This window comes from Musca domestica, unplaced genomic scaffold (genome assembly GCF_030504385.1).
Source record: "Musca domestica strain aabys unplaced genomic scaffold, Musca_domestica.polishedcontigs.V.1.1 160, whole genome shotgun sequence".
In the NCBI taxonomy this organism is placed as follows: domain Eukaryota; kingdom Metazoa; phylum Arthropoda; class Insecta; order Diptera; family Muscidae; genus Musca; species Musca domestica.
In genome coordinates, this window is record NW_026712220.1 from 1,131,582 (window position 1) to 1,150,179 (window position 18,598).

The 18,598-nt window shown below is 33.6% G+C and overlaps 1 protein-coding gene and 1 non-coding gene across 2 annotated transcripts; both read right to left on the minus strand.

The window, feature by feature from the left end:
- Window positions 1-3,326: 3,326 nt before the first annotated feature.
- On the minus strand, window positions 3,327-3,399 carry TRNAA-AGC (transfer RNA alanine (anticodon AGC)). Its single transcript has one exon. It is a non-coding gene; the product is annotated as a tRNA-Ala (tRNA).
- Window positions 3,400-6,486: 3,087 nt separating this feature from the next.
- LOC101887649 (pancreatic triacylglycerol lipase-like) lies at window positions 6,487-18,050 on the minus strand. The gene is made up of 4 exons (XM_059120230.1): window positions 17,253-18,050; window positions 7,361-7,515; window positions 6,818-7,294; window positions 6,487-6,755 (listed from the first exon to the last, which is right to left on the minus strand). Exons 1-4 carry the CDS (start codon window positions 17,453-17,455, stop codon window positions 6,487-6,489), a joined length of 1,104 nt encoding a protein of 367 aa, XP_058976213.1. The 5' UTR covers window positions 17,456-18,050.
- Window positions 18,051-18,598: the final 548 nt, after the last annotated feature.

Consider the following 18,598-nt stretch of genomic DNA (forward strand, 5'->3'; position numbering starts at 1 on the left):
GTCCTGGTATTTTTATGATTTAAGCCACACGGGATATTTTTTTTCAAATTTCGTGTTTGAAGTTCGCAATGGGTACTACCTTCTTTGACAGAAATTGCATATACAGGCCTCCGTAGCCCCCATATATTGGTAACTCCTATATCCGATATTTTAATGATTTGAGACACATTATTTAAAGTTGACATTTGGTGTTGACAATAGGTACCTTCTCTGACAAAAATTACATGATCCCAATTTTTCACCTACCAGCCTTCCGATATTCAGCATTTTGATGATTTGTGTCACAAATTGATATATACCCAGCTATATGGGTACAGAGTAGTATATATAATTTGATAAGGCCAAAACGGGGCTCACCGAAATAATGCGCAACATACCAAAATGACTTGAGAATAATATTACAATAAGCTTATGAACATAAGCCTTAAGCTTGAGAAAATCTTGAGAAAACATTGAAAAATGTTTGTGTAACAAGTATAGAATAATCGAAATGGAACCCTTACTTATAAGCTTATACTTGAAATTGTAGAATAAGCTTACGAAAATAATATTATATAAAGCTTATTTTTGTAATATTATAAAATATTTACTTATTTTTAATCATTTTACACATTTTTTTTCTTTGATGGACATCCCAGCTATCACTGCCTCCTGTTGCCTTGATACCCTGACGCTTTCTTCTCCCTTATTTGAGCGTCTGCATCTTTTCCACTAGTACTACACTTCTATTGAATTCCTGCAACTTTTTTGATCCATCCTATCTGAAATGAGATTGAAATGATATATAGCACAGAGTACCAGATTTTTTATTCATTATTACCTTAAGAATTCGGTCCGGAAATGGGTCCTACATTCGCGTTATTTTGCGTTTTAGCAAAAGAAAATTTTTAGCTGACAATTTTCACAAAAAATCAAAACTAATTTGTCAACAAACGATTTGAGAAAAGTTTATGAAACATAAGTGTTTCTCAAGCATTGTTGAAAATTTCTATTTTTATAATATTATTCTCAAGCTGTATTGTATTTCTGGTATGTTGGGTGGTCTTAGATCAGCGGTGCTCAAGAAAAAATATCTCTTTTCAGTCAAATTTCTCTTTGCTTATTTAAATCAAGAACAAAACAGTGTTAAGTCATTATTTATACAAATATTTTTTATCCATTTGCTTTATAAATTATTTTGGCAAACATCCGTGTTTAAAAACAATTAAATAGAACCGTAAAATATAAAGAAAAACAGAATTTTAAATAAAAAAATCTCTTTGTTCGGCTCATGTTCTAGAACACTGTTTTGAGCATCGCTGTTTTAGATGCTTTCATCCGTCCGTTTGGCTGTCAGACTGTTGGTCTGTCTGACGATTTGATTCAAACTCTGTACATCGTAATATTGTTGCCAAATTTAGATGGAGCACGAAGATGGGCAGCATAGGTCCACTGCTTCTGGTACCTCCCACACATAAGGTAAAGATTTTCGCAGAAAATAATTTGCAAGGAATAATGTGGAAGGACATCGTCCAATTTTGTTGAAACTTTAAAAATCCTAATATTTTGATCAGTGCTATGTCAGTTGTTAAAATGTATAACATCGACAAACCCCATCATGTACCTCCTCCACAACGGGTCATAAATTTGAATAATTATATCTCTTCCAATTTTACACATCAACAACAGGTAAAAATTGTGAATGACCAAATCGCTCATGAATGCGAAGTAAGCATTCGATTCCTCTAAAATTTCACACATCTCAATATTTGCATAAACACAAAAACAAAGGGTCACAATTTCCAATACTTAAATCTCTCTTTAAAATTTAGTAACCAGAGATCTGATGTGAATATAGAATTCATCGGCTCACTTCTTCTTAAATTTTGAATAACAATTATTGTCATAACCGTCACATACTTTCTAAATATTTTTAACGAAATCGTTCATTTTCACAAAATAAATACAAAGAAGTATTTAAGTAGAGCGCTCGCTTAGCATGTGAGAGGTACGGGGATCGATGCCCCGCATCTCCAACAAAGGTACCTTTTTTTATCAGCAATTATTGCAAATTCGCTTTCAAAAATATATAATGCAATTCTCGCTCATAAACAATCAACACTCCAATTAGAAAACTATAAACCATAATTGCATCACTTTTATTAATTGCAAATTTCCGAACTCCACCACTCAACCGAGTCTAATGAGACTATTTGAACAAATTTGCCCGTCATTAATCCCTGGCATAATCGCCATCGCCATAATCTTGTGAAAATTACAAAATAAATAAAATTAACAGCGCTAATCACATTTTTGGGCGACCTCATCACCCACCCCTATAGCTCCTCCATCAAATTACCACTAACTGTGTTTGCGGAAACATCCACTAACCAAGCTCTAATCAAAATTCCAACTTTCAATAAACTCCACAATCATTGTGAATAATTTACATTCCTTGCCAAACCATTTAATATCAACATATTTGCTCAAAGAGTTACGCATACACATAAATATTTACATACGTATGCGGTGAATATGTAGCTGCTGGTGAATCCTTACTTATGTATGTATTTGCATGTGATTGTGCGTGCGGCAAGTATAAATAATTACGCCAACAGACAACGCCGGATTCACCCACATTATAAAACCTCAAAATACGACAACCACATCCGTACCGGTTGTAATGGCCTGTAATGCAGCAAAGTCATGGCGAAACAGACATACTTACTCTGGATTTCGGTGGGTAATGATGTTACATAGACGAACGGATAGATGGCCCACCCACTGGCTCACTAGGTAGCAGAGAGGAGAGACAGATATAAATGCAACATAATTACGCCATAATTGACGTAACAAATGGTTGCATTTAGTTGAAATTCCGAAAATGTAGTGCCTAGTTACGGATTTATTGCCAGGAAATTAAGGTAGAATTTTTTCCTCATTTAATAAATATAATTGGTGAGATTTCGTTGTTACTTACACATCTGCACAGAAATGAAAAAAAACATATCCTCAACACATTGTTTGAATTTTTCTTATATTGCAATGATTTTCTGTCTGCATTGCGGAATCTTGTTTAAGATTGAAAATCTTCAATGAAATTTTAAAAATTCCTTTCACATGGTTGATTGACCTGGAAATACTAGTTCAACTGAACTCGTTCAAAATTTTAAAATATTTACATCTCATAAAATCATCTCAGGGTACTCCTTTTCTGGTTCACATTTACCTATGGGCCGAAATTCTCTATTTTTACGATTTTAATTTTGCAGATAGACTTTGTAATGTATTCTATCTCAGTTAAAGAAGCTCTACTTGTTCTTTTTAGACTTTAAGCAAAATAGGTTTGGAGATGCGGGGCATCGATCCCCGTACCTCTCACATGCTAAGCGAGCGCTCTACCATCTGAGCTACATCCCCTGATATAGAATACCTATTTTTATTATTATTATTTTTTAAATTAACTTCTTTTTACTAAAATTTTCGGTGGATTAAACATTACTACCAGTTTAATCACGTACACTGCACAATTAAACTGTATAGTGCATTTAAAGTAGGCTGTAGCATAACGTGGATTTTCTATATTATTATGGTATAAAGTTAGTTATTTGTTGTCATTGTCTAAGTGCTTATAATTCGCGTATTGAATTCCATATTTTAGCCTTAGGCCCAGTTGCCCAATATATACGTTTAATTAGGCCAAAAAGCGCCACGAAATAATACGATGTCTATCTCCATAGCTCGACAAGCTAGTCGATCTAGCTATGTAGATCCGTCCGGCCTTTCATGTTAAATTTTAAGGGCTCTACAATTATAGACCAATCGACATTGTTTTCAATTCTTATTAGCATTACAGAGGTCGAAAAAGTACAATACAATATAGGTATGATTTGAAAGCTAATAAAAATAACTATCCAACAAGTGGTCACAGTGGTGTTATTTAAAACATTTCCGGAGTTATATCATAATTATTGATTTATTGAAAACAGATTTTTTAAAAATTCTATTTCCGAAGTGACCCAAAAAAACAAGTTAAAAAGCAGTAAGTTCGGCAGAGCCGAACTTTTAATACCCTCCACCATTTGGAATGAATTTGGAAATTTTCAAAAAAATACAATCCTAAAAAAAAATATCCTAAAAAATCCCTAAAAAATTCTGTTAAAAATTTAAAAATACCGAATATAGCTTTTATGTTGGGATCTATACGATCTGGACCTACATAGGCATTGTTTGTCATAAGCCATTACCATATTCAAATTCGAAACTTGAAATAAATGGTGAATAATGTAGCTAAAATCATCAAAATGTCGTATGTAGGGAGGTACCGTTATATCGGAGCTGTGCGAAGACATGGACCAGCGTAGACAATTTTCTGTCATAGACTGTAGCATCCATTACGAAGTTCAAATACGACATCTCAAACAATTTCGGTTGGAATTTTACCTAAAATCGTCAAAATACCGAATATAGGGGGGTAAAGCACTCACAAAGAACTCCTTGTGTAGAATTTCAGACAATTCCGTTGAAAAATGTGGCCAAACTCATCAAAAATACCGAATATCGTGGGGAACTGTTATATGGGTGATATACGATATCGTGGAACGATATAGCCCATCTTCGAACTTGATCTGTCCATTTCGTATCTTACCTTAATCTGATAAAAAATGTAACAAGGTGCCAGATTTGATCTATATCGACTACTTCCTGTTCTTTAAATAAGATATGTGATTAATTTAGGAAATTGTCCAAATGTGCGCGATGTGCCAGATACAGTGGACCGAAGTGGGGAAAGTACCAAAAGGAGTGAACCGATGAAATGAATCGATTACTCTTTTCGCGTCTTATAAGATTAATGGCCACACAAACTGTTGATGTGCAAAGTTTTCACAAAATCGAATGATCCTTTCTCTTTTTATAAGGTAATTTTTTTTTTTTTTTTTTTTGAAAATGTTGAGCTTTTTTTGGGGGGGAGGTACCAGAAGAAGTGGACCAATATTGTCCAGCACCAAACTCGATTTAAGTTTGATAATAACATATATATACTAAGTTTGGACCAAATTGTATGTTTCCTTTCCAGATAGACAGAAACGGATTTGTTATAAACCTTGACCTTTGACCTTTTGTGGGGGAGGTACCAGAAGAAGTGGACCGATATTACCCATCACCAAACTCGATTTAAGTTTGATAATAGCATTACGATATACCAAGTTTGGACCAAATTGGATGTTCCCTTCCCAGATAGACAGGCGGACGTATGGACAACCTTAGATCGACTTCATATGTCCCGAAACGGATTTGGTATAAAGAGACCTAGAGAGTAAAACGTTGTTTGAAAGAAAATTTTGCGGGGATCAGGCCATAATTGCAACCTGAATATAATACCTCAAACACATAGTGTTGTAAGGTGATAAGGTGAAAATGTACAAAATGTACAAAAAATATTACAAATGTACAAAAGTCCCATACAATAAAAAAATTTGACAAAAATATTCAAATACTTATTGCCATCTTTTTATGAGATTTGTCTATATTTTATTCTTTTCTGCCAATAGACCATTCTGAATTGGTGAACTGAAATCATTTTCTTACATAAAAGTAATGGTATATTTCCCTAAACTCTAGCCACATAATAAATTCCGTCGATTGGTCTATAATTTTGACTTGTAAAGCAACTGCAAAATCAAGAAAATTTTCTGGTTTTGGTCCATTTCTATATTTTATGATCATTTCCAGCAAAAGTAATATGCTTGTATTCTGAGCATAACCCCATCTCTATACAAAATTTCCTGAGGATTGGGCCATAAAAACTTATATGGGCAGAAGGACGAACAAAAATAGCTAGATCGAGTCAGCGATAAAGGAAGATCCATTTATAGTTTCCTATGTGCAGGACACATTTTTCGAGGTAAAACATAATTTTTGTCCCACATGGTGTTGAAGGGTATAAAAATAAGATTTTTTAGCAGTTTCCTACCAAATTGGCAAGATTTTTGAGTCGAATTGGCTGTAGTTTTTTATTTACATTAGAAAAGTTGGTATATGTACAACAGATACATATGGACTCAAAGGGAATATTGTCATGTATATTTCTGCTAAAACAGATCCGGAGGATATGAGGGGCGACAAAAGTTCTTTTCCATTATATTTTGAATTTGACTAAAATGTAGTACCCGGATAAAGAAATAGCTTATCCCACATAAATGTTCTACTGATTTTTTTTTGCTGCTTTTTTAAAGTCAATAGTCCTATCAAACAAATGAACTATTTCTCTATAATTGTTTTCATTAAATTTAAATTAGGCCTTGGAAAATCAATTCCCCCACTAAGGTCTAAAATGTTGCCCTGAGACACGTAATATTTTTTACAATTTAAATTATTTTATAATTTATTTAATATTCTTAACTAATTTTTAACAAATAAATTAAATTAAATTTAGACAGAACACAAAGAAATATTTTATGATAAGTCCTACTTAGAAATCTTAAAAATTACTTAAACACAATTACATCAGCCAAAACGAAACCTATTGTAATTTATTCGATGGCGGGTTCTTGTCTTTGGCTCTACATATGGTTTCTGAGGTAAGGTATCGAAATAAAAATCGCCGCGTGACATTTTCTGGGAATGTATTCCAAAACGACCATAACGGTTTTTCGAACACCAACCTCTCGTATAGCTCGAATAACTGTCACAGTGATAGCCCATAAAAACATAGCTGGGATTCATCGATTGTTTAAAGAATACTGCAGCTGTTGAATGACTACAGGAAATGGGATCTAAAAGAAATTGAAAAAAAATTATTTACGCATCAAAGCTCTTGAAAAATATTGTGATTTACTTGTATTTTGCATATCTTGCAATTGCAAAAATGAATTGCAATTTCGTTGTGGTGCAGTTCCACCATTTGGATAGAAATCCGCATGACCCGATTTTACACCCACTCCCAATGTACCACCGGAAGTGTGTAGAACCTGAACAAATTGTGCATCGGAAGGATCGAGACGATAATCAGTTGATACAACAGCCGGTAGAGTAAACAACGGTCCAGCCGGATCCAGGCCAATGATTTGTTCAATTTCACCCTTGAGAACTGATCCCGCATATCCGGCCGCATGAGCTCCCAAACTGTAACCAGCAATTGTTACATTCTTTCTCGACATATGTCTGGGATAGAAATTTTCCAAAAATTCCACAATTGCTGCTACCGTCAAACCAACATCAAATATAGACATTGACGCCGACTTATAGTCCACTTGTGACAAATTACCCCAATCCACTACGCACACCGTATAATCGGGCTGATATCGTGTCCAGGCTAGAAAGTAAATAAGGGAAGGGTTTATGTTTTATACGGTTATTAGATCACATTTCTCAAACGTACTAAATAACATTTCGAGTACCCATTCTTTGCTGCCCTCATCGTTCCAGCCATGGAGAAAAAATGCCAACTTCTTGTCACGATCAAGCCGTTCGAATCCACGCAAATCTCCCAGTTGTATCGTGAAATGTGTTTCCTTTCCCAGATATGTGTTGGGGCTGTGAAAAAAAGATCAAAATAAAATAATTAGAATGATCTCAAAATTATTGTAATTTAATAATTAAACAAGTAAGCAAACGCTATAGTCGGCCCCGCACGACGATTTGATTCCCCACAAGATTACAATATTGGCAGTCCCCCTATGTCCAAATCCTTTTTGGGAGTTTCGATTTTGAAATGATGTCGTAGAACCCTGCCCAAATGTTAGCCTTAGCTTTTTGACAGGGAAATTTGCGCAATATTTACGCACACCGTCTATTTGTTAGGTATTTAATTCCATTTTACAGCTTCTTCCCTGTCCTTAACTATCTTCTCATGCAAAATTCTGTGTCGATTGGTTTTCAATTGTGCCGCGTAGAGCTACTGCAAAATCAGGAAAATTTTAATTTTTGTTCCATTTGAACCCCTAAATGTACATCTTCAAAACCAGTAGGCTTGAATTCTAACCCTAACCCTACCCCCATGTAAATTTTTTTGAGGATCGGACGATAATTACGACTTCTATATAATACCCTAAACACATAGTCTTGCGGGTGTAGAAAAATTCTCAGCCAAATACAAAAAATAGCATGCGATAAAAAAGATGACAAGAAATAAAAAATGTAAAAAAATATTCACATTTTTGTTGGTATATTTTTACGCGATTTTCTAAGATTTTATCCTTCTCTGTGAAATTCAGTCCAGTGAATCTTGACTTATAAGCAGAAGAACTATGATCTATTTCTTTTACATATATACAGGGTGAGATAAAAAACTGCAACAAAGTCAAACGTCATAAATTTTAATTTTTTTTTAATTTTATTGAATGAAAGCTAAAAATGTCGGAAATAGCATCAAATTTTAGAATAAGTTCTCCTTTGGCACGAACTATAGCCTTCAAACGGCCAATGAAACCGTCACACGCTGCTCGGATGTTGCCCTGCGGTATTTAGGCCCATTGATACACCCTCCAAAATATTTTCGCGACAATGGCATTTATTCTAATGCCTCAGTCGATTAATACGAGCGGAGAGCGACCATCGTCTGTTATGTGGGTCGCCATAACAGCCATCACCATGGCCGGCGCTTGAGTTCTGGTGGCCAACCGAAACTGCACATTTTCAGCTGACCTCTTTGGCACGATCATTTGTTTGTTTACAAACTGCTGGACAACGAATGTTTTCTCATCGAAGAAAACCAATTTCGGTTGTTCACCACTTTCGGCAAAGCAACCACGGCGAAACAACTCTTTAGCTCTTTTGAGTCTATTTTCTTTCTGTTGGGGTGTAAGTTCTTCCACTTTTTTGAATTTCAATGACTCTACCCCGAGCTCGTTTTTCAGCATTTGCCGAATGGAATATTGCGAGCGATTGTTCAGCTCACGAGCCATTTTCGGCCACTGCGACGCGGGTTTCGATCAAGTCGCTTCTTTACTTTTCGAACCATTTCTGCTGATGTTGCTGTTTTCTTCCGTCTACTTCCTTGACGTCGCGCTACGTTACAAGTATCACGGTAACAAGCGATGGTAAGAGACACAAAAGATTTATCCCCATTTAAATGCTGCCACTTGTTGTTTTCCAGCCAAATAAAAGTAATCACACTATCACGCTTGAATTCCAGCACGATTAATTTTATTTCTGGAAAATTCTCACCAAAATGATTTTACTGTCACTGGAATAATGTTAACAGCTGTCGGACGAGTGGCTTAGAAATGACAGCCGTCTGAAGTTGGTTGGAGTTTTTTCATCTCACCCTGTATTTCTCTTTCTGTTTTCTATGTTACAAACAAATACAAGAGGTCATAATACCTTGAATGAATAATACCATGAATGAAGTAGTACAAATGGGCCGGGAAAAGTAAATGTTAAACGAACGAACTCTAAAATGCTTCATATAATGCTACTCCACATTTTTTCGGCTGTAACCTTAGTTAAATATTAATTGTGTGAATTATGTAAACATTTAAACAACTTCTGTTGTCAAATATTTGAAATAAATTACAGCTGAATTAATATTTTTTTTTTACATTACTTGATTGACTCACTCACAGTTTTAAAAATCAGTATTTGTACAACTATTTTGGTAAGAACCTTCAAAATACATCAAGGTCTCGTTATATGTTTGTTGTACCACATGGTCAAAATATAGAACATTTTAGATTTTAGACAAAAATAGATTTTAAATACTGAGACCTATAAACGAAATTCAGTTAATTCAATTGAAAATTGTGTCTTCAGCTTTTAAAATATTCAAAATCAGGTGGTGTCCTAAAATGAGGAATATTTTTTAAGATATAGTCGATACGTCTATTGCTGTATATAGTCCAGCTCAGCAAATACTTATTGACATATCATTTACAATTTTTCAACATTTGCGTGATCTCCAAATTTTGCAAGGTTTAAGCTTCTTTAATGAACAAAAGTGATGGATAGGTATAGATATGACCATGCTGCCGTATTATGGGTAGTAAGATGTTGCTTCAAAGTTTAATAGCAGACGGCAAACGACTAAATACAGGAAACGAATGATCACATACTAATGATTTTTTATAGAAAAGTTTACTACTAACCCAAAAATCTATATATATATATATATATATATATATATATATATATATATATATATATATATATATATATATATATATATATATATATATATATATAAATATATATATATATATATATATATATCTGGGGTATATATATATAAAAGAAAGTTGTGTTAGTTACTACGCTTATAACTCATGAACCGCTGATCTTATTTTAACGATTCAGGCAAATTCGAAATTGTTTTTTGGCAGAAAAGGATAAAATCCAAAAAAAAAAATCGTGTAAAATGTGCAATTTGAACATTTTCATTTTGACTTTTGGAATGTACAATAGCAATGTTTTATTTTACATGCGTTTTTTCATTTTGACTTACTATTTTCGAATGTACATTTGTTGCGTTTTTTTTTTAATTCCATTATGATGTGTAGTCTTTTTGAGGATTTAAAAGCGGCAACGAACAAAACTGGTTGTTATAGTTTTTATGTATTTGTTGTGTAAATAAAATTATACGAATAAAATCATTTCAGAAGAGAATAAGCTATTAATTGCAGACGTGCACAGAAGTGTAGTACCGAATCATGTTGTGGCTAAACTGAATATATGATGTCGAAATATTTTAACGCGGTTACACCGTAGTTAAAGGATTATTACTTTTTCAAAATCGCTAAAAAATCAAGAAAAAAAAACCACCTCTAAAATCGGAAAAAATCGAGAAAACATTTTCAATAGAACCTAATTTCAAAATTATGGTACATTATATTGACAAACTTCGTAAGGACCTTTAAAGATTTGCATTTAATCATTTTTTTTTCAATATGTTTTTCTTTTTTTAAATGAGTGGCAATACGATAATAAATATCCATCTTTCATTGGCATCTAATTTTAAACTCCAGGACCTAAAAAGTGCTTCAGTTTGAAGATGTAAACACATTTAAACAAAACAAAAATTACCGAGAAAGCGTTATGGGACTCATTTCAAAACGTGAACCTACTCCGTTCACAGACAATAATGCGTCCAATTAGAACTCAAAATGCAAAATTCATTGGGACTGCAATCAGTGAAATACCGATCTTTTGACCTTTTGCAGGTCAAAATATGGGTCATAACCCCCGCATAGGGGTACAAACCGATTTCGAGCATATTATACATTTTAACCATATTTTTCATACTAATTTCGGCAAATGTTGGTAATTTGAGAAAAAACCATCCTTGGAATAACTGATCACGTTTTCGTATAACCACCATATGATTAAACCTATTTTCGGGGTCTTTCGGCTACTCTGGGGTAGAGGACCATCTTACAGATAATTGTCCACAAAGACATTTATTTAAGTATAGTCCCCACATCAGTGTACCCCAATGTCCACTTTCCCAACCAATGTGTGGTCAGAAAATAAAATGTTGTATTCTATTGAATTTGTAAGCCCCAAGAGAATATTGATTTGGAACGAGAATATTGATTGTCAATCGTCATACTATGATGAAAAAAATATGGACAATTTAAATGACAACAAAATTACTTCCCATCTTACGGTAATGGGTGTAAAAGAATAATCATCTTTCACCATTATGAAATCATTCTGCCCTCAATTATGAGGTGGACAAAACTAAATACCACGGTATTCTAAACGTTGCAAATACAAAATCCAAATTACAGCTCATTTAATTGGAAAATTGTCTACACTCCAACTAAAGCCTATGGCTGAAAAATAAGATCAGGCTATTCAAAATACAGAAAACTTTTGTCATGAACATATATTTCTATTTAGAAATTACTATGGAGTTATTACTTCTAATAAAAATTTTGCCGCTTACATAAGTCAGATCTGTGATTTATTATACATTAAACCATACATACATAAAGACTAAAAGTATGGGCCGGCAACGCGGACCGGGCCATATAAAATTAGAATAAACTCAATAATAAAAATAAATTTAAACCATAACAATATAAAACGTGTCTCATTGTCTAAATTATTTATATCCTTTTGTTATGAGAATAAGTAAATTTTTGAAGATTTAAAATCTCTTATATTTTTGTTTGACATCATGCAAATTAATCTAATCTTTTCGTCATTATGTCATATTTTATTGTTTAACCATTAATTGTATTCATTCATAGATACCTTTCTTTATTTGACAATTGTCTAACAAAGTTGTAAACTATTTTAGTAACTGTAATTTTGTACAATTTTGCTTCCATGGTCGCATTTTCTGCTTCCAATTTAATAATAGAAAATTAGTTTTTTCTTTAACAACTAAAATGAGTTATTTTAAGTTATTTCCCATATTGAGACCTGGCTTTGTTTTCTCCATTATTATTTCCGAGCTGTAGATCTGTGATACGTCTGCGTATTGTTTTTTTACTTTTGTTTATTCAAATACTAATTAGCATAATATGTAAGCCAATAAACAAAGAGCCAAGTCATTTAATTATATTAGGGTGGATAGACAATTATTTTTATTTAATTTTTATCCATATGGGTTGGTATTTTTCTAATGTTCCACTATTATTTGGAAGAAATATTTGGATGTGTGAAGTTTAGGAAAATCCCGAAAAATAATCACATTATATGAATTTCCAAAAATTTTACCATTTGTATGGAAAATTATACGACTTAATGCGTATGGCCAAAAGGTCATTCTGAATTGGTGGAAAATCCATCCAGCCGTTCTTGAGGCATAAGCTGCCTTTTATGTATGGGATTGAATATATTTTGCTATATATACGATGTCTTGGATATCAGCATCAATATAACCGTCGACGTTACCTTTTCATGCAATTGTATCTGGAATTACAAAGTTTTCCCGGTTTAATAGAAATGTCCGTCTTTTTTATATAAAATATATGACATATTTCACCAGCTTAACATTATTTGATGACCATTCAAATTGATTGGATTCAGCTCTTGCTAAATTCCGAGTATAATTGTGACCTCTAGAGAAAATATAAAATCAAATTTTTCAAACCCCTAAATGTTTTGCTATCATATATATACTGTTTCCTATATCTTGACCAATATTTCGAGATGTTTCATAATTTTGGGCCCAATCAAAATAACCGGAGCTTTGTTTGATACAAGTATTTCTATATGCACAGTTTGGACTATACCTATACCTGTTTTTTTTTTTTTTGTTTTACATGTTTTTTTTTATTTTACACCCCACTGTGCTACACGATAATTTGGCTTTCTGATGGAATTATTTAGAATTACATTCTAAATCCATGTATGCTTTTCTCTTTTGAAATTAGAGATAATCGGTCTAAATTCAGATATAGCACGTACATATTTCTTCGTCCGATTGCGATTTCAGTGTGGCCAAATGTGTCATATTTACCAAAATAGGAGCACTTTTGGCAGGTATGACTGGAACATGCTTACAATTATGTACGTCATATTTGATGAAAATCGGTTGCGATATTCCAACATCTATCAGATTTAGATATAGTTCCAATTTCACGTTAATAGTGAACCAAGCGTATAATATCAGCGTACAATGTTTGCGCTTTGGCACTTATGACCAAATTTAGAGTATGGGCAAACATTTGGGATTTAATGAAAATCGGTTAAGATAAAGCTATGTGGCTTCCACACATATGTTTCATCCGATTTTATGTTTAAGTCTAATAATGCCGTAATAAGTTTATTATGGTTTACAAACAAGTAAGCAAAGGCTATGGTCGTACGAGGCCGACCATGTGATACCCTACAACACTACAATATGATAGAAGCCCTCTTATGTCCAAATCCATTTTGGAAGATTTCGCTTTTGAAATTATGTCACGGAGCACCGCCCAGTTATTACCCTTTTCATTTTGACCAAGGACATTTGCCCAATATTTAAGCACTCCGTCGTGCTGTTAGTTGCTGTGGTCCATTTTACAGCTAGAATTCTTTCTGTTTTTGGTTCATTTGAACCGCTAAATATTTTGCGATCATCTCCAAAAACAAGGTACACCTCTGTATCTCCAAATTTAGACTCATCTATATGATTTGCTTGTCTATGATATTTGGCTATATTCGTCAACGAAATCAGCATAAAAGCCAGAAGATCGCATTTTGTGTATTTCGGATATTGCCTGTAAGTAATGCTGGCATATCTTCACACAAAATTAGTGGTCCACTCTACTCGCTGTCCTAAACTCTAACTCATGCGAGATTTCGTTTGCTTTGGTTTCTATTTGTGACCTTTATAATGGCTGCAAAATCAACATTTTTAGTTGTTGGTCCATTTTAACTCCTAAATGTATTGCGGAAATCTTTAAGAACTATAGGCCTAGCCTCTCTGAGCCTAACCCTACCCTTTCCGTGAGTATCGGACGATAATTGCAATCTACATATAATAACCCCAACCTGTGTTATAAGATAACAAGTAAAAAAGTTCGACCGGGCCGAACTTTGAATACGCTCCACCATTTGGAAGGAATTAGAAAATATTCAAAAAAATAAAATCCATTGAAAATTTCGTTTAAATCTTTAAAATACCTAATATCGGAAGTTGCCGATATATGGGGGGATATACGCTATTGTGGACCTATATAGACAAATCTATGTCTGGGGGTAAAATACTCACAAGGAATTTGTTTTTCCTAATCATCAAAATACCGAATATCGGGGGTACCGTTATATAAGGGCTAAACGATATCGTGAACCTACATAGATAATTCTCTGTCGAGGTATAAAGTACCCAGGAAAGTATAAAGTACCCAGGAAAGGAACTCCTTGTGTGGATTTTCAGACAATTCCGATAAAAAATGTGGGTAAAATCATAAAAATTCCGAATATCGGGGGTACCGTTATATGGGGGACATACGATATCGTGGATCTGCATAGACAATTCTCTCTCAGGGGGTGAAGTACTCACAAGGAACTACTTGTGTGGATTTTAAGACAATTCCATTGAAAAGTGTGGCTAACATCATCAACTTACCGAATATCGGGGGGTATAGTTATATGGGGGATATACGATATCTCGGACCTATATAGATAACTCTCTGCCGAGGTATAAAGTATCCACAAGGAATTACTTGTGAGGATTTTCAGACAATTCCATTGAAAAATGTGGCTAACACCATCAAAATACCGAATATCGGGGGGTACCGTTATATGGGGGCTATACGATATCGTGAACCGATATACCCCATCTTCGAACTTGACCTGCCTGCAGACAAAAGAGAGATCTGTGCAAAATTTTAGCTTCCTATCTTAATTCGTTTAGACTCTAGCGTGATTACAACAGACGGACGGATAGGGCTAAATCGTCTTAGAATTTTACGCTGATCAAGAATATATATACTTTGTTAGGTCTAAAATGATTATTTCGATGAGTTACAAACGGAATGACGAACTTAATATACCCTCCATACTTTTTTTGGTGGTGGGTATAAAAAAATATTACAAAATATACACTTCAATATTATAAGTCAAATTGAAAAAATCTCATGCGATAAAAAATATAAAAAAATAAAAATATCAAAAAAGACACTACAAAATGTATATTAACATCATTATTGGCATCTTTTTATGCAAATTTTTAGATTTTATTCCTTTATGCCAAGAGGCATTCTGAATTGACAAAATTTGTCAAAATCGGTCCAACCATTCTTAAGATAGAAACATTCTAGATAACATCCCCTTCCTTTGTATGTACATATTGTCTATATTTCGCTATACATATCCGATATATTAACTATCGGCATCTACGTAATGCTCAGAATTGATCTTTTTGTCTATTTATGATTTCGCCGGGATGAAAATATTCGCGGTTTAATGAAAATTTGAATTTTATTTAACGCAGATGTTATGGTTTATTACACCCACTATATATTACCCAATGACCATCAAAATTGGAAGGCTTCAGCCCAGACATAAGCTCTTGGCCCATGTTAAATTCCGCTTCGATTGGTCTATAATTGCGACCTGTCCATTTCAACCCCTAAATATTATGCGATCATCGCCAAAAGCAATAGGCTTCTATTCTGGCCCTAGCCCCATATCCACAATTTCGACCTGTAGAGTGATTACAAATTAACATGGACAGACGGACGGACGGACGGACATACATAGCTAGATCGCCTTAGCTCGGCGAGATAGGAAGATCCATATATACTTTCCTTTGTGGGAAACCAATATTTCGAGGTGTTTCATAATTTTTGGCCCAATCAAATTTATCATACCCCCAACACTAGTGTTGTAGGGTATAAATATTTTTTTTTCAATACTCATTTTATTGAACTTTTTTTTTGTGCAGTTCAGGATATATACGGGGTACCAATAGTGGGTGGACTGCTATATCTACCACTTTCTTCTACTTTTTTGTTTAAAATATATATTTTTTGTTTTTGGAATTAATTTAAATTTAAATCCACTTTTTGTTCTTGTTACTGTAATAACATATAACCTTGATAATGACATTTGTTTTGCATTTTTATTTTTTACTTTGGCTTTTGTTTTTCTTATTCTGGTTAAATTTGTAAGCATATAGTCCGTTATTTTATTTTTTTTTTTAATTTAAAAAGTCAATAACTAAAAAGTGATATTTTATAGCTTACAACTTGTTGAATAATATATTAAAATTTATTTTGAAAATCCATCAAAATTAGCATAACTTTCGTTGCGGATTATTAGGTTAAAACAATCATTGATGATTTCCATTTTTACAACATTCGACATTCCATTGTAAAACGATAAGTAGCAGCGTGTTGCTAGACATCATTAAAGAAATGAAATTGGGATCACTCAAGAGTAGTAGGGATTAAACATTTGATAAAAGGTTTGAACTGTTTTCAAAAATCTCAATGAAAAAAATCTCATTTGAATTAATATTTTTTAAGGCTTGTTTAAAACTTTTTTCAAATTTTTTTTAAGACGAAAACTTATGTTTTTGTTAGTTTTCTAGGACGATTGTTGGAGATTTTATTTATATAGATGTTAATTTTTTTTAAATATTTTTTTTTTATTTTTTCAACTCTTTTATAAAATAAGTTACAATCATGTTTAAGTTTTTCCTAGACGATTAATTTTCGAGTTTTGCCTTGTTAAGGCAAAAATTTTCGTTTATATTTTTCTTGGCGAACACTGGATTTACATTTCCTGCCATTCAAGATATTTTTTTAATTTTCATAATTCATTTGAAAAGTAAAATTATATAATTTTACACTTTACATATGTATAACGGTTTCAAAATTCACACACACACTTACGTTGAACGACACTCGAAAACAATTCCGTTATTCAGCTGAGCCCGATTCAGACTAGTTCGCAACATATTTTCTTGGATATAACGAAAGCTGTTCTTCATGAGTCTGAACTTGTGACCGAATGTCGAGCTGAGCTTGAACTTTGTCAGTAGCAGTAGCAGAAGCACACCTATGTGAAGTACGAAACGCAGGCGCAGAAAATGCATACTGTTTCTTTATTTTCTTCTAAAAGAATTTAATGAAAATCTCCAAATTCGAGGGTCACTTCTCCAAACGACACGTTTACTCTTACGAAGATCTCAAACGGAATTAAAAAACGCTCTTTAACACTTTTGGCCACAAACTATGCTCGCCACTTCGAATCGTCTTAATCGAAAGACAAGAAGACAGCTGGAGAAAGGTTTTCTCATGCGCGAACGGAATGAAAACAATCGAAAGGTTTGTTGTGAACGGCAGTCGTTATGCTGATGAAGACGGTGGTGATGATGATGATGCTGAAATAATGGACGGTGGCTGGCTTGTAAGCAGAGGAAGTCGACGTTATTGCTGCTGCTACCGCTGACAGTGTTTAGCGTTTACTCTTGGTGCTCTGCTGACTGCCACAATTAACGAGCCAAAGAATTTCTCTAACATCTTAAATTCCAACTGTCGAAACACAAATACCGACTATCAACACTTTATCATCTGACTAGGGCTCCCGCTTGTTTTCATCATCGTTCGTATTCGTAGCAATGACACGCGAAGGTTTCCGGACACCTGTTGTGTTTTGTTTTTTTTTTTCGATCCGATCGCGATCTTAACATAACAACTGAGCAAATGCTACTGAATGCCACAGATATTACAGCACAGATTGAACTCTTAAAAAATCATCAATTTTGATTATGTTGGCCATTTCTTTTTTTTTTTTGAGAAGCGAGAGTGAGAGAATCATTTCGTACCAACAACGACCACTGATGTTTGGCTAAGGGGAAAGTGTAATCATTGATAAATAACGTCTATCATGCAGAAAGCCATTTAGATTAACTCCATTTCGTGATATTAAGGTTGGTCATACATCTGGAGTTAGTATTTCCTCTATAAAATTAGCGAAACTACGATAATTTGTTAACAAATAAAATTAAACAAAAAAAGCCGACATGTGTGGCTTTGTTGTGTAAATACCATGGGAAGATTTAAATTATAATCAAATTTACTAATGGCTAACCGCAGGCGGAAAAATGCTAAATATTTTTGAGAGATAGTGTTTTTCACGGTTACGGGTCCAAAATACCAATCGATGGTAAATTAAGTTGAAAAACTATAAGGGCCTTAAAAATCTTAAATATAGGGATAATTTTAAATTACAAACA

Excerpts from the sequence above, each read along its gene's own strand:
- LOC101887649 (XM_059120230.1), bottom strand. The coding sequence starts at position 17,455 with ATGCATTTTCTGCGCCTGCGTTTCGTACTTCACATAGGTGTGCTTCTG. Across the intron at positions 7,516-17,252 it reads GTTTTCGAGTGTCGTTCAAC|CCCCAACACATATCTGGGAA; the intron begins GTAAGTGTGTGT and ends TTTTTTTCACAG. Across the intron at positions 7,295-7,360 it reads GGTACTCGAAATGTTATTTA|CCTGGACACGATATCAGCCC; the intron begins GTACGTTTGAGA and ends TTTACTTTCTAG.